This window comes from Typopeltis vanoorti, chromosome 14 (genome assembly GCF_054136105.1).
Source record: "Typopeltis vanoorti isolate ZY-2024b chromosome 14, IOZ_Tvanoo_1.0, whole genome shotgun sequence".
In the NCBI taxonomy this organism is placed as follows: Eukaryota; Metazoa; Arthropoda; class Arachnida; order Uropygi; family Thelyphonidae; genus Typopeltis; species Typopeltis vanoorti.
The window spans coordinates 34,867,548-34,891,634 of record NC_143562.1 but is presented as its reverse complement, the minus strand read 5'-3'; the positions used below and the strand labels follow the sequence as shown (position 1 = coordinate 34,891,634).

The 24,087-nt window shown below is 34.6% G+C and overlaps 1 protein-coding gene across 1 annotated transcript in view; it reads right to left on the bottom strand.

Moving 5' to 3' along the window:
* The window catches only part of Dlish (Dachs ligand with SH3s), a 64,715-nt gene that overhangs the window by 15,244 nt on the left and 25,384 nt on the right, over positions 1–24,087 (bottom strand). Inside the window, exon 2 of the mRNA XM_090404116.1 lies at positions 19,150–19,863. Coding sequence (XP_090260242.1) covers positions 19,150–19,863 — 714 coding nt within the window. The remainder of the gene's footprint in view (positions 1–19,149; positions 19,864–24,087) is intronic.

Here is a 24,087-nt window from a genome sequence, read left to right as displayed (position 1 = left end):
CCAGGATTGCTTCTTTAACTTTACTATTCACCATGAAATGATTTTTATATCCTCACAACTTCCTCATCTATCTTCCTGTTAAAAACTTTCTTACATATATTATTCTTTTCAATATGATATTCATTTTTAATCTGTTCAAAGCTAAGTTTTAATTTCTTTCTATTACAAAGCTTCTGTTTATTCTTGTATCCTGAATACTCTGAAGATATCACTATCAGCAACAACATAGTCAATAAGATTCCTTATTCTTATATCTCTGCATCAGTGAATTTATGCATATATTTATGTTGAAATAGTGTTAATAATAACTAGTCCATGTCTTGAACAAAAATTCAGAAGGTATCACATTTGTGTGGCAACATATTAAGGAGAAAGAAGGAATCTGTTGATGTGTCTTCTGAATAGCTGGTCTTTGGGGAAGATAGAGTTGAGGAAGGTTGTCAAAGAACAGAAATGGATGGAACAAAAAAGAGGATAAGAAGTTGGTTCAATAAGCTTGAAGCTGGACAGTAAATGGTTATTAACCAGTTATTACATCCTCATGTTATTACAGCCTTGAAAAAAGTGAAGAAATGATTGGCCAGTTCAAAAGAACACTATCCATATAAATACATACACAAAAGAGACAAAAGGCAGAAACATCTAGAAAATGGTTGGAGAATCTGTGAGAGAGGAGTCATTAATCAATTGGCTGTTTCTGGATACCATCAATCATTGTTAGATAGTTTTCCAAGGTTGGAAAGATTTGGGATTTATACATACAAGGCATTACTTCTCACTTATACTCCAATACACTGCTATACTGGTGAGAAATGATATTGTTCTTTAGTACAGAAGTATTGCTTTTTTTTTTTTTTTTTTTTGGACACCCAAGAAGTTATGACTTAGATGTATTTGACAGGAAAGACTAGAAGTGTAAATCAGCCGAATATCTCACAGTTTGGAAAGCATGTTTGCATGTTGGGTCAGACACTAAGAGTGGTAAAACCACAACACCAGGACCTCACACCACTTTGTACATAAAGGTTGCAATTGAAACATTTGGCTGGACTGATATTCCCCATTCCACCCACAGCCCAGATTTGGTACTTCTGAATATTAGCTGTTTGGCTCTGAGATCAGAGTAATGACTTTAATGGAGTTGGCATACAGTGTCTCACTCAGTTGTGGTAGAAGTGTATAGGGAATGATGGAGACTTCAAAAACAACAACATGCTTGCCATAGATGAATTAATCTGCCAAAATCCATTGTTAAATAAATTATATTTTCTGAAGAAAAGAAATCAGATGCATTATTTTCATACTGCACCTCATAATATCTAATACTCAGGGAAAATAAGGCAAAAGAATGAGGCGAATGTGCTAAAGATTTTGTGATTTTTGATTATTACTATTGCTATTATATTACAATTATATTACTATTGCTAGCAATAGTAATTACAATAATAATTACTATTGCTAGCAATAGTAATTACTATTGCTGTAATTACAGCAATAGTAATGGATGGGATATTAGTGCATGCCGAAGGAATGTGCAAATAAATTGGTAGTACTTTTGATACAATTATTTGAGTCTCATTACTGATGTACTACCAAAGGAACAAAGAAAATAAGACAATCCCACTAAAGATGATGCCAAAACACTCAGTAAATCACAAGCCAGTTTGTTTTCCAAGAAAACAAAACATCAGGTCACACTTAGTATCTGAATATCAATCAATAGTGGTTGCTGCTGCAATAATCAAAATTAGCATTAGTAATTAATAATTTCCTAAAAAATGCAAACAGCAGGTCATCCAGTCCAATGTCAGAAAGTTCCTTCTTTCTCAACTTTTTGTTCATCCATAATACTACTGTACTACATGATGAACAACCTCTCACAAGTAGGATTACCATAAAAAAAGAGAATGTATCAGAAGAATAATGATTAGTGTTAAGATTATGGAGTGAATTTTTAAGGAAATGGAGCTTCCGTAGCACAGTGTATAGATGAAGCCCTTTGGAAAAATCGGGGTATGAAATCGATCTAGGATGTGAGGAACCTTTATCAGGACTTTTCAATTACAGGTGAGTCAGCCAGCCTTGTATGGAAGTGGAAAGGTTTTTACTGTCCAGACACTCAAGTGTTTCATCCTACAAACATACAAACCAACCTTGAGAACACACGTCTACAAAAAAAAAAAAAAAAAAAAAAAAAAAAAAAAAAAAAATACTTAGAGTCAGCAAAGGAATGGCATGCGGCTGCATTAAATTACCTAATATCCCTAATCAAGGGACTCAACCAGTCTCTGATCAATGAGAATTAACAGCTATAATATATAATACACAAGTCATACTCTGAGTCAGTCTGTGATTATACTAACATACTGACACATTTCTGAACCAAAGATATCACTTTTTTTTTTTTTTTTAATTACAAAGGTTTATCAATATAAATCAAATACCACGTGATGATCTTATTTTATCTAGGTACTTGAAATTTGCAAATGCAGTGATTCCTACTATAGTTTAGAATAGATTAAATTTCTTAAAGATATGTTTTATTTCTCAATATAGCATTTATTAAACAAGTGTTCCTGAACTAAATAAGCAATATGCAAATTAAAACTACCTTAAACTTCAGCTATTTTGCTAAGATGAAGAGAGAACTGTGTGGAATTGCATCATAATCATCACAAAGCTTATATTATATCTCAAGCATCTCAGGTACATATATTAGTAGACAAATTCTTCACAGTTGAATTTTGCAATCAGGTATCTATTAAAACTTGGGCTAACTGAGAATGGTATATAGAAGAGTAGGGTGGCAATATAGATGTTTGGTGAGTAGTTCACAGGAAGAAACATTTAATGGAATGCTGCTTGTAAGTCAGAAATGTTCGTGAAGGTGATTATACATAAAATATATCTTTTATGCTGAAATAAAAGATACATCCAGCACTATCACTATGGCAAGTCGGCCTAGCAGACCATGCTTTGAATACCCCTCCACACAGGACCAACTGGAAAAAAATAAAAGTACTGCACAGAAGCTTTTACAAGTCAGAGAGATTGTTCTTAGAAGCAACAGAAGCCTTGAAACATACTCCGAATCTCAACAAACATAGCTGTATAAATTTGCCTAAGATTTGGGAGACAGTCATCTTAAGACATAACTAGTACCTGCTTTCTCTGTTTTTTTTTAGATAGAGAGCGCTGTCCGAACGGTTAGCCTAGTGGCTTTGCGCTTTGGAACCATGGTTCAATTCCCGTTGAAGACATGAGGAATTTAAGGATCTTCCTCAGCCATAGCCAAGTTAACTGGTCTTGGGCACGGGCAGTAGGGTTTTTCTGCCAGTTTATCTGGCGATTTTCATCCCACAAGCAGGCAAACCGGCCCCGTGAACATAAGCTACTACAGTCAAAAATATATCCCCCCCCCTCCAGCGGCAGGCTAGGCGACAGGTCGGTTGGGAGTGGTACTAACAAGAAGCCGCATCTAAGTAACACGTGGACCCTGCATAGGAAGCAGGAATAACGCATAGTGAAAGAAGAAGATAGAGAGCGCCTAATTAAGACTTTAGTCTTTGTGTTGTTGCTACAATTTTGTTAAACTAGTCCCTTTGTTACACCATGATGTTGTAGTCTCGTGTACTGTGACAAACTGTGTTTTTGTTCTCTGAAGATGCTGGTTACAACACCAGCGAAATATCAGCAATAAGTCAATAAATAATTATTTACTTATAATTCTGTTCTGATATATACCATCAAAATTAAACAACATGATCTACTTCTCATGCAGAGGTTTCTGTGGTTAAAAAGTTCAATCAAATTATTTTGGTTTTTTGACCACATTTACAATCAAAACACCTACTAGTTCCTAGAATATATGGAGTTCCCAAAATTCATAAATGAGATGTACTACTAAGACCGATAGTAGATGGAAAGGACTCTCCTACCTCAAATCTGGCAAAGCACCTTACAAACTTGATTTTACCACATATAGGAAAAACACCATCATTTAACATTCATTAAGAATAGCACAGACTTCATAGAGAAAGTAAAAGATACACATCGATCTTTCAGACATATTAGCAAGTTTAGATGTGGTCATCCTTTTCACAAAGATTCCAAGAAATGAAACAGTAAACATCCTAGAAAATCTCTTCCCACCAGAAATTGTACAGCTCTATGAACATTGCATAAAAAACACGTTCTTCCTTTACCAAGACAAACTCTGGGAACAAAAAGGACTAGCAATGGGTTAACCCCCTCTCACTAGCTCTAACAAACCTCTACATGGAAAATTTTGAAAATAATGCTCTACAAAACTGGCACATCAAACCAAAAATTTGGGCTCCGCTATGTGGACTTCTTCATCATTTGGCCATGAACAGCACTAGAACTGACTACATTTAAAGACTATCTTAATAACTTACATCCTAACATAAAATTTACTCTGGAACTAGAAGAAAATAAAAAACTTGCTTTCCTAGACATCCTTATAGAAATAAATGAAATAAAAAACAAATTATCGTTTTCCATTTATAGAAAGCCGACAAACACAGGAAGATTCCTTCATGCTACCTCACACCACCACCCCAAGCAAAAAATAGGCCTTAAAAACCTTAAGGTATAAAGCATACAGCATCCTCAGTACAGAAGAAAAGCGGAAAGAAGAAATACAATACTTAACACAGATCCTACAACTGAATGGTTTCAAAACTAAATTAATTAAGAAAATTCTGAATACAGCACCTACAAGAAACTTAAATAAGCAAGACTTCAAGAATGCAGTCATCCTTCCTTATATCAAGAATGTCACAAATAAATTAGCCTAACTTCTCTACAAGTACAACATAAAAGTGACTTTCCTACCACTTGAAAAGATATCAAAATCTCTTCATCCTCCGAAACCTCCACGTCACCCAATGGAAAAAACCATGAATTTACAATATTCACTGTTCCTGTGGCATCTGCTAGTAGGCCAGACGGGGAGATCGGGAGAAATCCTCATGAGCAAACATCAAAAGGACGTACAAAAAAAGAGAGAACATAAGTCTGGTTTGGCATTTCACACAACTTCCACTGGTCATGATGTACTCTGGGACAGAACAAACATGTCCTACATTGATAAAAACTGTTTAAGAAAATTCAAAGAGGCAGCAAATATGATCAAACTTCCTACACAATGCAATAAAAATCGAGGCTTGATTTTAAATCAAGTTTGGTCAGTGTTTATTAAAAATTTACCCAGTTCAGACCTCGGACAGAGAGAAAGTGAACCACAGAACGCAACATCAAATAGAATTGTTTCCAGCTAACACGTATTAATGGTTGTATAGATCTGTTCGGTTTTTTAATGAACTTTTTTGATGTTCATAATACCAACAAATGAACTTTGTTTTTTTTCATAATTTCTTATAGTATGTGCTTTAAACTATTAGTTATCTTTACCCCTGAAGATATTAGTCTGAGACTAACGAAACTTGTCGAGTTTGTTTTTTAGTACTTGTTTAGTTTAAAAAAAAAAAAAGTCTTTTTTAATAAAAATGTGGTCACAAAACCGAAATAATTCGAATAATCTACTTCTGTTTACCAAATCATTGCATCTTCTAGAGCCTCTGTAGCTCAGTTGGTGAAACCCTTTGGTCGGAAAGACCTGGGTTTGATTCCTGTCCATGACGTGAGGAACCTTTATCTGGTTCTTTTGACTAAAAGCGAGTTAGCCAGTCTCATACAGAGGTGGGAGTTTTTTCTCCCAGAAACGCAGGTTTTTTGTCCCTCAGAATAGGCAAACTGGTCACATGAACACACCTCTACAGACAAAAATACCCCCCCCCCAAACATCAGGCTCTGCGACAAGTCAGTTGGGATTGTGCACATAAGGTTGCATCATGTTAAAAAAAAAAAAAAAAAAAAAAAAAGACCGACCTCGAATAGATGGGATAAGGCACAAGAATGCTACTGCATCTTCTCCAGTCAAGAAAAGTGTTCATTCCAAAGAAGGAAGATGCATCTGCACCCTCTAAATTACCATCCAATTACAGTTTTTGTCTCCATAAATTTTTCACTATGAATGCTGACCACTGTGTAACCTTAAAAGAAATAATTACAGTTACTCCTCTTATGTCTTTTTCATAAAGTATTAGCTAAACGTCTTCATCCATTCAGCATGATTTTAGGCAGAGCCTTCAATCTCTATGCAGATGGCTGTGCTGAGAATATCTTCATTCTTTCCTCTCTTCTTTCTAATCCTGACACCAACTTTTGTCTCTTCCTGGACTTCCTGAAGGACTTTGACAGCATCTCCCTTCAAGCTATACTTTAAGCACTATCTACTGTAGGATGTCCAAAAGTTTTCTTCATCAGCTTTCCATGTTCCAGATTAATGTCTATCATTTGGTATTCAATCTCTACTAGAGACAGCTTGCAGGAACTTCTCAACAAAAAAAGTCAATTTCTTTTAAGTTTGAGGTCTGAATATGAATGGAACAAAGTTGAACATGCTTTCTCTTGTCCTTTTGAGCAGAGACAAGAAATTAAAGGAATGAGACCTTAGTTTTCCCTGCCTAGCACATCCTTACATCATCATTATTATTATTTATATGGGGAACTCAATGGAGTAAAAAGACTCATTGCAGGAGATCCACTCTATTCATTAACATAATACCTATCATACATCTATTTAAACCTATTGACTGATGGGGTGCTCACAACCACCTGTGGCAACCCATTCCATTCATTCACCACTCTCCTAGAAAAGAACCTAGTCAGCACACCCTTACTAACCACACTCTTAGCTTCCAAGTGTGACCCCTTGTTTTCTACCTACTCCCCATGTACCCCCCTGAATTTCAAATCTATCCACCATCACCCCAAGATCCCAAGCCTCAACAGTTTCCTGTAAACTAGTACCATCCATATGACACAAAGTGTTTAATCTTTTCATTCTGAATTGCATTACCTTACATACTGAATTGACAACCTTGCCTACACTGCCAATTTATTAAATCCTGCTGTAAGATATTTACCGTATTTGCCGGCATATAAGATGCACTTTTTCTTTGAAAATAGTTCTGAAAAAACAGGATGCGTCTTATACGCCGATACTCAGTTTTTTATTACTTTCATTTCTGGAAATTTTCTCTGTTCCGAGTTACGCTATTTCTTTCTTGCTTCCTTGTGGTATGCGAGAGCATTCCAGTTACGTTAGTTATGTATTCCAGTTATGGATAGATAACATTTGGTCTAGGTGCTCTGGCAGACTGTTGAAGAAGCCTGACCTGCTAGTATGGGATCAGTTTCGTTCTCATAGAACAGAAGATGTTAAAAATAAGGAATTGAAAACTCAGTTAGCTCTACTTCAAGGAGGTCTAAGTAGTCACCCTCAACCTTTAGATGTCTGTATTAATAAACCATTTCAGAGATTTATGAAGGAGAAGTGGAACACTGCATCCAGAAGACTGCTGGATGCAGTCTTCAGATTTTAAGGTTATGCCATCAGGAAGAAGGAAGAGGCCTAGCATTTCGCAAATTTGTGAGTTGGTCAAAGCTTCATGGGATGCTGTGAAAACTGAGACAGTGGTTAAATCATTTAAGTGTGGAATTAGTAATGCACTGGATGGTACAGAGGACAATTTGTTGTACGAGGACTCAGATTCTGATTTAGAAGAAGTTTCAAGTGTCTCTTCATTTAGCTCTGGAGACGAATTTCTGGGTTTTGACAAAGAAGATTAAAAGGTGGGTACGCTTTTCTAGTTAGATTAGGTATTTGTTGAAAGTAGACCTACTTATTACTTTATATTTGAAATACTGTAAATTCATTATAATATTCAGTGATAAAGTTTTTTTTTTCCTAAAAAATGTATACAAAAAAAAAAGGGGGGTGCGTCTTATATGTCAGCAAATACGGTACATCAATTTTATCAACTATTACCCTCCTGAATTTTGCGTCATACGCATACAAATGAATGTCCTCCTTCAAATCTTCTGCTATACCATTAATCATCCTCATCAAATTCCTGCCATGTATCCTCAAGGAGTGTACAGGATATGATAGTACTACATGAAAAATTTACATCATTACTAACTTCCCATCTACAATTTTCCTCCAAATCAGTCTGTTACTTGTCAAGACTCCAACATTATCAGATCTTATATTTCTATCGTCTAAGGCACTTTGTACAGTATCAATCCACCTATATCTTGGTCTTCCTCTGGGTCGTTTTCCTGTCAAACTAGCAGAGAACACTTGTTTTGCTAATCTTTCCTCGCCCATTCTGTAAGTGACCATACCACCTTAGATTAGCTCTGCTAACGCATTCCTGGATGCTGACAGTGTCAAGTTCTTTCCTAATATTCACATTTTTAATATGATATTGCCATTGATGCCATCTTGTTCACGCCTCTAATTTTTCTCAGGACTCTCATATCTGCGGTCTCTAGTCTTTGGTCAAATGTTTTACTTCTGACCCAGCTCTGAGATCCATAAGTTAAAATTGCTTTGAACACTGTCTAGTATACAGCTAATTTAGTGTTCCGACTAATTTCTCTCTTATTCCATATGAATTTATTCAATTGACTTCCTACCATACCAGCTTTGTTGATTCTATTGTCTATTTCCATATTTAATTAACCATTTTCACTAAAAATCATGCCTAAGTAGCTGAAATGTTTTACCTGTTCCACAGGTTCTCCGTTCACAATGCAGATGACATTTTCAACGATTCTGCCTATTTTCATTGTCTTTGTCTTTTTATTGCTGACCTTCATACCATATATATTACAACAGTTATTTAATTTAGTCAGGGAATCTTGCAGACTTGTAGCTGATTTATTTAGAAGTATAACATCGTCTGCATAAAGCAGAGCGCTGACATTAACATCTCCAATTTTGATATCATGTTTAATACTACTTTCCTTCATAATGTGATCCATATAGATAATGAATAACAGAGAGAATAATGTACATCCTTGTCTCCCACCAGATTTAACATTAAACCATCTTCCCGTACTTCCTTCAATTCTAACTGCTGACTTACAACTGAAATAAAGACTAAGTATTGCTTGATATAATGCCCCATTGACACCATACAACTGCAGCGTATTGAATAGCTTCTCTCTTGGCACCTTGTCTTATGCCTTTTCCAAATCGACAAAACTTAAATCTAGATCTTTGTTATATTCCCATGCTTTCTCAACTATTTGTCTTAAATTGAAAATCTGATCCTGACAGCCTCTATTTGACCTGAATCCAGCTTGTTCTTCACCAAGCTTTTCTTCCACAATTCTTCTCAGCCGTTTCTCAAATATACTTGCATATATCTTACCAGGAACACTCAGTAGGGAAATACCTCTGTAATTCTCAATTTAGTTTTATTTCCCTTTTTATATATGGGTACTATGAGAGCTCTACTCTAATCATCGGGAATTTGTCGCTCTGTCCAGGCATTCTGAACTATGCAGTGCAGCCACTGTAAGACTTTTATACCACCATACTTCAGCATTTCTGGTCGAATATCATCTACTCCTGCTGCCTTTACACATTTCAAGCCTTTGATGGCTTTTTCTACTTCAAGTATGGTCCTGCCTGCATGCCTGATCAATGTTTTTTACCACTGTGCTGTCATCACTGCTTGTTTCATTTAGCAGTTTTTCAAAGTAATTACTCCATACTTCAAGGATATCTTTTTCTCCCGTTTTCATGTCACCTTTATCATCTCTAATTCCTTTTACTGCACTCTTTCCTCCATTTCTAAGCTTCTTCAACAACCTCCAGAATATTTTGCCACCTTCTTGATATTTATTTTCTATGTTCTTGCCAAAGTCCTCCCATGACTTTTGTTTGGCTAGTTTTACAGTGTTTAGCGTTCTTACATTTGTCTCTGTATTTTCTCAGAGCACAAGCTGACTTATTTGCCAGGAACTTTTGATATGCTTTCTTCTTTTAGTGGTCCTAATACATAGCCATGAGGCACTCCACTAGTCACTCTCGTTCACTTTGATTCCACTCGCCTTTGCAAAGTCCAGCAGTATCATGGTACCATTTCTTTTAACAGCATTTTTAACAACATTTTAACAACATTTCTTTTAACAGCAGTACCATTTCTTTTAACTAATTTTGCTGTCACCTTATTACAAAATGTGAATAAATTACTGAGGCAGGACCTACCTTTTACAAAGCCATTCTGTCCATATAGATTATCATATTGCTATCCACCCATTCCTGAATTTTACTTTTAACCAACTTTTCCAATACTTGAACCACCACTCCAGAGATACTAATTGGTCTGTAATTTGCTACTTCTGTCTTGGAACCACCTTTATGTTATGGAACTATCTTACCCTCTTTCCACTCCTCCCTTGGAACTTTTCCAGAATTGATTAAACAACTTCATCAGAGGCACTGCCAGTTCATTTGCACTTTCTTGTAGCATACAGACAAACATATAGTCTAGGCAAGCTGCTGAATTCGTATTCATATTTTTCAATATACTGAGTACCTTCCAGTTCATCTACCTCAATTCTCACAACAGTCTCTGTCATATCAATAACTGCAAAGTCACCCCCCCTAGATGATATACCCTTGCAAAATGATCACTCAGTAAGTTAACTATTACTTATCTTCTTTCATTTTCCTACCATCAGCAATAAGTAAAGTTATCCTTCTATAATCACTCTTTCTCTTACTTGCTACGTAGCAAAAAAACTTGTTTGGCCTGCTTGTTTAAACTTGTTTAGCTAATTTTCTCTTAAAATCTGATTTAGCTTTCCTTTCCATACTAGTTACCCTTCTTGTTGATGCTTTATATTGCTTGTGGATATGCTGATCACCTTGTTGTTTATATTCCATCCACAACATTTTCTTTTTTTTGCAGCTCCTGCTTTATATTGCTAGTCATCCAATTAAGTATTACTCAGTTTATCTCCTGATATGCAGGAGGATATCATTCCATGTAGTTTGCCATGGCACTGCTCCAAGTTGCCTCCTATGTTTGTCACCAGCTTTGTAGTTCCATGTAAACCCTTTCTTGACTGAAATTTCCACATGTTGAGCAACCTCCCAGGACAAGACTGCATGGTCACTTTTGAGGTCGAGTTACTACTGCAGTTATAGATATATCTTCTAATGCTATTACCAGATCCAACACTCAAACCCCTGGTCCCTTCCATCATATGCTGTTTCAGGTAATTATCCCTTAGTAACTATATAAATTCAATTTGTATTTTGTCATGTGCCCATTCCTCCTTCCAATCTATATGACCATAGCTGAAGTTTCCCATGATAATTGCTTGGCCTGCCTTCATTGTGCTAATCTGCCGATATATGTCATCCACATCTTCTTCTGAAACCCCCCCCCCCCTGGTCCGGAAGAAGATGTTGCAGCAACCAACAATATATTTCATGCTATTGGCCTCTATCTTACACTAGACAGCCTTAAATGAACCATTTCTCTTAGATCTACAATCTTTCTTAACTTCTATTTTTGTTGGTTGAAGTTCAGCTATCATTAATAATAGCCATCCTTCTGCCTTATTTCTTCTATCTTCTCTGAAAATACAATATCTATTACATTCTACCCCCGTAACTACATCAGTCTCTGATGACCAGGTCTGGCTGATGTCAATAATTATTGGCCAAGTTGAGCTGACCTATGCTAAAAACTCCCCTCCGTTATTTCCGATACTTCAGATATCCATGTACATGCATTTTGACATCCCCCTTGGGCCCACAGTTACCTGTGGGCCCAAGGTAACCTGCCAATTCAGATTCGAAACCTGGGAAACTGCACTCAGCTCTTCATAAATCATTCCTACACTCATCTATCCCAGGGGTTGCTAGACACATGCTTGATTGTTTCCTCTCCTAATATCTCTAGTTTTCCTGGTTTTGCACTTCCAACCTCTCATTGAACAACACTTTCTCCAAGCACCTAATTCTAAAACCATTTAAGTGCAGTCTATCAGGCATATACAGGTCCTAATGTCCATCAAATTCACTCCACATCTATAAACTGCATACCATTCCTCCTGCACAATTTTTTTTTTTTTGTCACATTGCACACATGGTGTGACAGAAAACATTCCTGTACTCATCCATATGTCCCAGCCTGTGTAAGTATCTTGTAAAAAAAGAAATGAGAAGTAATATTTTGCATGGAGAGAGTTAGGTTAGTGGAATGTAATACCAGAGCATGATGGTATGAATAAATTCAATCAATTCAACAGTGAATAGAGAATGGGTTAAAAAACCAAAGGCTGAACAACAGCAGTAGTACCCCACTACTGGACTAACATTGGGTGACCACTATATGGGGGGGGGGGGGAAATGAAGGATAGTTCCTAGTTCCTCACTATCCTCCATTGTGAGGAAGTGCTTATTATGCTGAAACCAAGACCTGGGTCAATCACCTTCCAGAACTCCACCACATTGTATCAAAATTTACCTCTGTAAACGTGGAATGTTGCCTGTGATTGAGAAATTGACAGCCCAAGAGGATGTCAATTTCAGAACTTGAGGGGGGGGGGGGAATGATAAAGTTAGTGAAAAGAGTTTATCAAATGGATGAAAAGATGATGTTGCAGTGAGTTTAATGTGGAATAAAGGATTATCTCTGGATTATAAAATAGGCCATATGTCTTAAGGTCATTTATGTTAATAACTTTTGAAATAGTCTTGAGACATATACTTGTGTAAGCATCTTGTAAAGAAAGAAATGAGAAATAACATTTTGCATGGAGAGAGTTAGGGTAGTGGAATGTAATGCCAGAGAATGATGAGCATGATAGTATGAATAAATTCAATGCTAGGTACAGCAGACACCATGGCCTACCAAAAAGACTGCGATGAATGTTCTGAAGCAGGTTATGACCCCACAGGAGCCTGGAATAATACTCCAAGTTCTATACATCATGAGATTTTATCAGTGAATTCTTATTTAATCCTTAACTGCAGTGTAAAAGGTGAGGTCCAAATACAGATGCATGCGAGTCCAAATGAAAAACTGGAAAATTTTTTGTAATACATGAAACACTGGAATCCCCCCATATCCTATGAGAAGATACAACTGACTTGCACCACAACAAACACCATTATAACAAACTAACTCCCAAACTACCAAAAACTTCCCAACCAAAGCTTCATGGACATGCTATTCTACAGGAAATTCACTAAAGCAAACTATTTTGTGTATTCTACAGGAAATTCACTAAAGCAAACTAATGATTCTCATTGTAGCAGACTCTATGAGTCTGCTACAATGAGAATCAATAGTATTCTGAAACTTTTCCTCTTCTATATGATGTAATGTTTCTATGGCAATAATTGGCGATGGCTTGCAAAGGTTTTGTTAACAGGGAAGATTCCATAGTACTAGTAAGATGGATACTATTACTTGATATTTTGCACTGAAGTATAGCTTATTTCAAAAATTTTTAAAAAAGAAATTAGAAATGTTTTAGTGCAGCGGAAATGTGCCAAATGTTTTTTTTTAAAACATTACTAAGAAGTTTAAGAAACAAAAGATGCATGTTAAAAACTAGACAACACACACACACTTTGCTTCAATTTGATATATATAAATATATTTTTTTTAAGTTGACCTTCATTACATAACATCCTGATACTTCTCTTATTATGAAGAGCAGGGTTTCTCAAACTGTGTTCCACAAGAAGTTCTGGAATTTGTCATTTTAGTTTTCTAAACATTTTTCATGAATAAATATTTTATAGTAAAAATATTCTGAGGAGAATAATATTTGTGAATATGTCGAAAAGCTCAGACCCAGAACACCCAATAACATCTGTGTATCATTAATTTTCACACATCAAAACCTTTCAACATTTGGGAAAGAGAATGCCGCTGTTTATGACAGATCATAAAAATCACCTGCAAGCCCATTACAACAATTGGTGTCATATTCTCCGTTCTCAAAACTGAAGGAAATGACATCTGTGTAGCAAATGTCAGTGACCAAGCGCCATATTTTTAAACATGGAAATATTCATGAATTATCATTAATTTTCACACATCGAAACCTTTCAACATTTGGGAAAGGGAATACAGCTGTTTATGACCGATCATAAAAATTACCTGCAAGCCAATTACAACAATGGGCAGTGTGTTCTCAAAACTGAATGAAATAACATCTGCGTTGCAAATGTCAGTGACCAATTAGCAAGGAAGTATAAAGAAAATTTTTCCACTGAAATTCAAGATCAAGGTAATCTGTATCCGGTTCTCAAATCTATTACTACTGAATACCTTCTTCGCAAGTTCATATTGCAGTGTGTAAGTGCTTGTTCTGAAACCGGAGTGCCATGATTTTTTTTAAAAGTAATAGGAATACAGATTTAAATTCTAATATGAATAAGAGACAAGGCACTTTGTTTAATTTTGGTATTAAGAAATCTCTTATTGAAGATGTTTGTGATGGAACAGATAATGAGTCATCCACCAAAGATCTCCAGGATGTACAAGAGGAGGGAAAAACAACCAGCACACAGGAGAAAAAGTCTGCATTCACTCGTAAGTACTTATAATAATATTATAAATATATTTGGTGATCAGAACGGGATATGTCAATGAAAATCAGCACAAATTAATTTAATGATGTTTGCCTGAAGAAACTACGACATGCTACAAGATTTCATTAGTCCATTAGTCCAATTTAAATTGATAACTAATTTAAATGTAATTTATATTTGTCAACATGCTGCGCTGTATACATAAGTGTACTAATACTCTTTATGATTATGCCATAATTAATTATTAATACTTATGTTAATGTATGAACTTTAAAAATTTTGGAAAGGTATTTACAAGTAAATTTATTGGGACTGGGCCCTCGGAAAAAAAAAAAAAAAAATCGGCTAACGCCTTTTTATTCCCGTATATAAGGAGTAGGCGAGGCGGCTTTTAAAAAAAGAATTCTTACTGTTTTAACTAATTTTATAATTAATATCTGATTTATTTCGAACTTTTAATTTTTGTTACTGAACATTTTATCAAATCATTCTTATTACAATTGCATTTACATTATTTGATACGGTTTAGTACTTTTCTTACAAGTATTGTTACAATTCATATTTACTTTTGTGTATTGCAGTCTTTTTTTTACTATTTTGCATTATTCATTTACTTTTATATTATCCGACATTTCTTATTTATAATCTTATTGTTTTTCATACTAAAGTTACCTTTACAACACAATTCTATTTGTTTTTATTATAGCTCTGACAAATATTGGAATTTGAATATTATTGAAAAAATACCCATGGATTCTTGTTTAAAGACAGGAACTTTAACACAAGGCGGAGCTAGTACTTCTGTTGACACATCTACTCGTATGACTGGAGAAGATATGGAATTGCAAACTGTGGTTTCTTCAAAAGCTAATATTAAAGAACAAGAGTCATCTAAGAACAGACCAAAACGGAAGTACCATGAAAGTTATTTAAATTATGGATTTACGTGTATAGGCAATACACATGCTCCTGATGCAATGTGTGTTTTATGTAATAAAATACTAGTAAACAGTTCTTTGGCTCCAGCTAAACTTCGTAGGCACTTCAAAACGAAACACACTGATTACAAAGGAAAATATATACAATTTTTTAAGAGACGACATGACTCGCTAGAAAAATCTAAACTTTGAATGGCTACAATTGCTACAACTGAAAATGCAACAGAGGCATCTTTTCGCGTGACTTACCGCATTGCACTTCATGGTGAAGCTCATACAATTGGTGAGACGCTCATTAAGCCTTGTGTGAAAGACATTGTATCATGCATGTTAAACGAGCAGGTTGCTAAAAAATAGATGCAGTACAATTATCAAATGATACTGTTTCCCGCTGCATCAAAGATCTTTCTGCTGACATAGAAAAAGAGCTAATTCATCGACTTAGACTTTGCAGTGAATATTCATTGCAAATGGATTAATCTACAGATGTCGCAGGACTCGCTGTATTACTAGTGTTTGTTCGTTACATATTTGATAAAAGTATCGAAGAAGATTTACTCGTGTGAATATCTACAAGAAAAAACTACCGGAGAAGATATATTCAACTGTATTAATAATTATATTATAAAACAGGAAATCGGTTGGGAGAAGTGTATTGATATTTGTACAGATGGTGCTCAAGCAATGGTAGGAAAGATGAAGGGAGTTGTAACACATTCCTGTAAGTAGCTACAAGAGCCACCAAAAGTCATTGTGTTTTGCATATACAAGCACTAGTAACAAAAAGAATTCCTACGTATTTAAAAACTATTTTGGATGAAGCCGTAAAAATGATCAACTATGTAAAATCTAGACCACTTCAATCCAGATTATTTAAAATTTTGTGTGATGAAATGGGTAGTGCACATAATGCACTTTTATTACATACTGAAGTGAGATGGCTATCCAGAGGAAAAGCATTATTGAGGCATTTTTTGAACTTCGTAGTGAATTAATGGTCTTCTTGATGTCACATAATTTAGGACAAAATTTTATTGAATTATTAAGAAGAAATTCTTCATGGCTGATGAGTCTTGCATATCCGGCAGATATTTTTACAAAGTGCAATGAAATTAACTTATCATTACAAGGAAAGAATATTACAATTTTTAATACAAGAGATAAAATTGCATCTTTTGATAGGAAGTTGCAATTCTGGATTTCTACAGTTGAACAGAATAATTTTGATCGTTTTCCCACCTTGCATGAATTTTTGACTGAAATAAATTCTAAAGTGAATGAAGAAGTATCTAACGTAATTTTAGAACACTTGCATGACTTGCAAATCAACCCTTTTGCAATATTTTCCAAAATCCAGTGAGGACAATTCCTGGATTCTGAAGCCATTTACAGAGACAGCTGAGCCAGCAGGCTTTAGCACAAGTGACTATGAAAATCTAATTGACTTTTTGAATTTTTGACTGAAATAAATTCTAAAGTGAATGAAGAAGTATCTAACGTAATTTTAGAACACTTGCATGACTTGCAAATCAACCCTTTTGCAATATTTTCCAAAATCCAGTGAGGACAATTCCTGGGTTCTGAATCCATTTACAGTGACAGCTGAGCCAGCAGGCTTTAGCGCAAGTGACTATCAAAATCTAATCGACTTAATTAGTGACTCTGATTTAAAACAAAAATACAAGGAACTGCCAATAAATGATTTCTGGACAAATTTAACAGAAGAGTACCCCAGCGTGTCAAAACTAGCTATTCTTGTTTTACTTCCTTTTACAACGACATATTTATGGAAGGCAGTATTTGCATGTTATGCTGCAACCAAATCAAAGTCCAGGAACAGACTCGACGCTACACCAAATATGAGAATTCAACTTTCTAATATTGTGCCTGATATCAAAAGAATTTGTAATTCAAATAACCAAAAAACATCGTGGTCATTAAGAACTTAATTTGCAATATATGTATTTTACTATTTTTATGTGTTTTGTTTTTACTAATTAACATTTGACAATAAATGATTGTTTTTTTCTTAATGCTTAGATTTACTCATTTATTTTATTTATATTTACCTACCCTACAAAACCAGTACACAGGAGAAAAGTCTGCATTCACTCGTAAGTACTTATAATAATATTATAAATTTTTGGTGATCAGAATGGGATATGTCAATGAAAATCAGCACAAATTAATTTAACGATGGTTTAATTGATGTTTAATTAATTATTAATTAATTGATTATCAATTATTAATTAACAATAAAATAAGCTAAATTACCAATTAATTATTAATTAATACATTACAAAATAACCAAGGTGTTCCATGAACATTTCAGGATTTGTGAAGTGTTCTGGTAGAAAAAGTTTGAGAAACCCTGATGTAGAGAATAGGTAAAAATCCTGAATTACCAAAGTTAATTATATTGTTTTTCTAACATTATTCATTAAAAAAAATTGAATATTTTGTAATGATGTCAGCCCACTTTATGCTTATTTAAAGATGAAACCTAGATATAATCATTCTTTAAATAATTTCATATATATAAAATATAATAACTAAAGGAATAAATTCCATAAAGAGGTTATCTAAATTAAATGTCTAGTATCAGTTTCTTGTTAGACACCTCTCCTAACAGTATGTGTGAACAATAAATCTAAAACAAACATGATTGAAAATAGTTTTTCAATCACATTTGCAATTAAGAATCAAAATTAAAATCTAAATAACATTTAGAACGATGTATCTGTGATAGCCATTATTCACCATAAGAAATACTAACCTATGTCTGTACGAATTTAGTATTATATCTCATAGTATCTTACAGATGTAGGTTAGAAATACTAACCTACGTCTGCAAGATACTATGTAATCACCATTACATAACATTAATGGTAATATGAAAACTGATTTTAAAATATTACATCATCAGTATGCTCAAATAATGGTATAAACATTCTGTAGAACTAAAAAAACTTAGCAACTCTTTATATAATTAAACATTAAAGATCAAAAATTTGCAATAAATCTTTGTGAAAAGGAGTAAACACACAAAGGATCAAGTGCGAGTTTTTTTGCTTCATAAAAATTATATACACACACACACCAACCACTGAATTAGAAACTTCACAAAAATCAGTGGTTTCTGTCTAAGCATGCGACTGCCAATACCAATCCTCTTCAATGCCTTGTGCATATTTTTGTGAGAACAGTCTTCATTAAATGCTTTGGTCAATTGCTACACACAGGAAGTTCTGTTTGTCCACAAAAGCCTTCTCAGGTGACGGTGATCACGTTCCTGACACTGTCTTAGGATCATATCACAGTTATGCCTCTTAGACAAGCAAGTGGGTTATTTGTCATTGATTAAACATTCAGGATATCTCACCTTTCAAGAAATCATTCAGATCTACTGTTTACAAAATCATGGCTAAAGCAATAAGCCCTTTATCAAATTCTGAAAGATCCTTTGTTTTTCCCATTGTGATCAACACTATTAATAATTACTGCTGACCAGCATCATTCTTAAACAGTTGCCCAGAACATGTGATGATGCATATGACTAAGTATTTTGCATATATGCCATGTAAGTGATATTTACATACATCTGCATATAAGGTTTCTATAATTCAGTGGCTGGTATTTTATATAACTTCAGTAAGCTAAAAATGAAAATCATTTTTAATATTAAATGGCAAGATATTTTACCTTGAATCACATCAGCAGGATATACAAAAGCACTTGGAACAAATCCTTCCTGTCCATCTGAACGCACAATCCAAAACCAGTCTGGATCTTCACGGTTCAAAACAGTCACAAATTCTCCCCTCTCTACACTTACATCATTCTCATCACGAGCTATAAATGTATACAGAACAATATACCTCCCTGCTGGATCTTTAAAAAATGGATGTACATCAGGTAAAGAACTCTGCGATGATGAGCTTGGATTCTGATTACCAGATAAACCATTATTGGCACATTTTGTTTCTGGTGGACCACCATAGCTTTCTGCATCAGAATGTTGTCCACTATCAGCAGACTGTGTTCCTCTAGATGAATTCTGATCAACTTCTTGTTCCCTTTCATTTCTTGGAAGTTTTTTGTGCTTCACATTTAAGGCTAGTTCTGCTAATTGACTACCATATGGAGCACAATATGAATGAGGAATAAAACCCTCTTGACTACTTTCTGCTATGACATAAACCCAATCATTTTCCTGGTAAAGAAGATTTACAATTTGGCCTCTCTTCACTTCTAGTTCATCATCAACACATGGAGTAAAATCATGAAGCACCACCATTTTAGAATCAGGAGATAATCCATTTTCTTTTTCAATGCCGACTCGGACTAGTGTCTCAATGCTGGCACTACCTGTAATACGGCCAATACTTGGTGTACGACTTGATAATTTTTCTCCATCTGAAAAATAAACAAACACCACAGTATTTGCAAAATTAAAATCAATGTTTGTTTCATGTTTAAATAAGAATATACACAAATATTTCAGAATGATATATTGATGAGATATTTTCAGGATTACACAGATATTGAACAAATATTTCATCATTTTAACAGGATGATGAAAAAAAAGTCTTATGCTGATTATCCAAAACTAGTGTTACGTAAATATTTAATAAAATATGCATAGTAATATAGTATTTGCAATCTCTAAGTAAAAATGAATAAAATGAATGACTGTCATCACTTTACAAATATTCATTAATCAATTACTTGACTAGTGTGAGCTGACTACAGAATATACCTGAACACTCTGTCTTGTCTTTTAAGTTCATAATATTATTTCAAATTCTAGATTTTCAACAATGGACAAGTGAAGTTTTCAAAATCATCTGTGAGAACAGTATGACCAAAGAAAATTTTAACATTATTTATCATTGCAATAACTACAACCACTTTTTGCACTGCATTATCCAATAAAAACATACAATATTAGATATTTTGAATTTTAATATGGTGGGAATATCTCTGGATTTACAGTTATAACTGAATTTATTTACTTATGCAGTAAAACCAGATGGTATTATATAGCTTTTGTTATTCTATTGTAGAAATAAGACTCATAAAAGAAATTTAATTCTGACATCACAAGTCTGTAAATTTATATATCATTTTATTAAACTGAGAATTCAGCATACCTACCAAAAATATTAAAACTCCTATTAGAACACTGAGATCCTCCTCAAAGAATTTGCAAAAATGAACAAAAAGATAATAAATTACTTTTTTTCCTTTCTTTATATATATATATATATATATATATATATATATATGATAATATTTTATTGTGTGCACACACACATTATATGACTCCCACTCATGAAAGTACTTGACTAATTCCTAGAAATTCCCTAGACCTCCATTTCTAGGAATAATACCCAAATTCTCCATGCACTAATTGAATACTGAAAAATTTCTTCTATATTAATCCTATAAAATCCTTGAAGCAACTTAAATCTCTTATCATCCCGCCTCTCAGTAGCTCAGTCGGTATAGATGAAGCCCTTTGGTAGGAAAGACCGGGGTTCAATTCCCATCCATGATGTGAGGAATCTTTATCTGGTCTCTTTCAACTAAAGGTGAGTTAGCCAGTCTCATATGGAGATAGAGGGTTTTTTCACCCAGAAACTCAGGTTTTTCATCCTTCAGAACAGCAAACTGGCCCTGTGAACACACACAGATCTATAGTCATAAAATACTTAATCCCTCATTAGGAGGGCTCAACCCATCCTAAAGGATGGGGGAGGATGGGAGAGGGGAACCCCATATAAAATAAAACCACTTCTACAATCCACAAATCTTCAATCTACTGTGGAAATTCCCTAGACCTGCCATTATCTTGGTCACTTGGTTCTGAATCCTCTCCATCTTTTTGACATCTCCAAGAAACCAGATGACCAGATCGTTGCATGTCCTGATGAGGCATATTGTAGTCTAATAAAGAGGGATAATAACCTCCTCCCTGTTTCTCCTGTCAGTGTGTTCGTCAAGAACCAATAATCTTATGAGCTATTTTGACTACCCTTACAATATGACCTCTGAACTTCAAAATTCAGTCCACAAGAACCCCTAAATCTCTGACTCATCAATTTCCTGTGGTCCAATTTCATCAATGTTTTGAATACATATTGGAATACATATTGCATTCTAAACCGTATCTGAAAACATACAGATTAAGATTTTAAAAAATATTTATTTACTAATAAAATTCTCTTGCAGCTCACTAGTGGGCTGCAGACCATACTTGGAGAAAGGCTTGTTACAAAGAAACAAGCTCCGTTACAATATACATAGACTACTAAAGTCAAAACTAAAAAAGAACACAACATAAAATTTAACAATTTTGGTAAATCAGGCCACTCAGATCATGGTTTTTGACACCTTACACTAAACTGATTGTAGAGGTACCAGTTCCTTACATCATACAAAAACCTGGTATGAATGCCAATTTAAGCAAGACTGTGGAATTTTAACCACCCCAATTTAAACAAGCATAAAATTCCAAGAATATGAATGGCATGCACAGCTTCTTTTGAAGTTCTCCAGCATCCATCACTTCACGACTAAAAGTAATATTTCATATTGAGCACCATCAATACTGTTTTTATTCTAAATTCATCTGTGAGAAATTTCTAACCAAACAAATAACAAGACTCTTTAACTTCGATGTAGTAAAGTTTCCTCCACCCTCACTGAAGGTGAGGCCAGTAGTGTTAATGGTCGACCAAATTAGTGTGACTGTAGCATGCTATGCGATCATAATATAGCTTGCTTCTTTGTATATATGTGTATACTCCAGATGATAATCTTGATATGAAAGTCGAAACATTGGTGATTATTTTGATTTATATTAAACTGAATTTTTTATGATAACATGGTAGCTGTCTCCATAATTTTTAAAAATGAATGCTGATCACCATGTAACTATGAAAGAAAAGAATTTCATCAGCATAGTACATAGCTGGTAATTTCTTCTTTCAAAAGTGCATAACCTTATACTTTGTTACATTAAACTGATAGCTATTCTCACTTGTCCACAGCATCAGTTTATTTACATCAACTGCAAGATTTCTACATCTTTATTAACTATTGCTCTAGCCAGTTTTACATCATCTGCAAACAACCGAATCGCTGTCCTCAGACTATTATTTCCCGTGTCATTAACTAACATACAAGTTAAATAATAGTGGCTCAAGCACAGTCACAGGAGGACTCTGCTCCTCCATAAACTATTCTCTAATGGTTATTTATTGGCCATTCTCATATCTAAGTCACCAACTTCATATTCAAACCAATTTGCTCCAATTTATGCAACAGATTTTCATGTGTTATCCTATTAAATGCTTTTCTTTCAAAGTCCAGCAAAACAACTGTGAAGACATTCCCCTTATCCAGCTCAGTCGTTACTTTATATATATAAAAAAGTGAGCAAATTACTGAAGCATGATCTACCTTTCACAAAACCATTATGTTCTATACAGTATCCTATTCTTATCCACTGTTTATCCTCATCTAACTTCTTCAATTGACCACCACACCTGAGATGTTGATTGGCCTCCTCTGTCTTGGAGTCTCCCTTATACAATGGAACTTTCTTACCCTCTTTTTACTTCCTTGAGACCATTCCAAAACACTAAGACTCAAACAATCTGATCAAAGGCACCGACATGTCCCAAGCACATTCTCATAATACATTAATTAAGTTGAAATCTAAGTTAATTACGTTGATATCCAATCTAATCCTATAACTGTATTTGAATCGAGGTTTTATAATATCCTACGCATCCCTACTTATCTATTTGTTTCAATAATGAAATACCGTGAGTAGGCATATTTAAAACAATTATAATACTGGATCAAAACTCATCTAAAATATTTTATTACCATAGAATTTTTGCCTAAGTATCATAGGCATCATCAGTACAAGAACACAAAATACATTTTTGTTTATTATTTTAATGGTATAATAGAACACAGAAACTAAGTAAATAATTAATTTATTAACTTGATGCTGATATTTCGCTGGTATTATAACCAGCATCTTCAGAGCACAAAAACACTGTTTGTCACAATGCGCGAGACTAAAACAACATGGTGTACATTAACAAAATTGTAGCAGCAACACAAAGACTAGAGTCCTGATTTTGGCGCCCTCTATCTGGAGAAAAAAAAAAAAAAAAAAAAAAAAACGCTATCATATATTGCTAGAGTCCTAGAAAAGTGCTAGTTTTTCCTTAATATGACTGTCTGCCAGATCTTCGGCAAGTTAATACAGCCATATTTGTTGAGATTTGGGGTGTGTTTTAGGGCTTCTGTAGCCTCTAAGAACAATCTCTCTGATTTATATGGGTTTCTGTGTAGTACTTTTGTGTTTTTCCAGTTGATCCTGTGTGCAGGGGTATCCAGAGCATGGTCTGCTAGGCCCAACTTCCCATAATGATATTTCCGGACGTATCGTTTATGTTCGCTGATGCAGATATTCACAGTTCTTCCTGTTTGACCGTAGTAGGCTTGATTGCATGAGCAGGGTACTTGGTAGACTCCTGGATGTGATAAAGGAGGAATGCTGTCCTTGGGTGAGCGGATGAGGGTGGCTAATTTGCTACATGGTCTGAATGTAGTGCG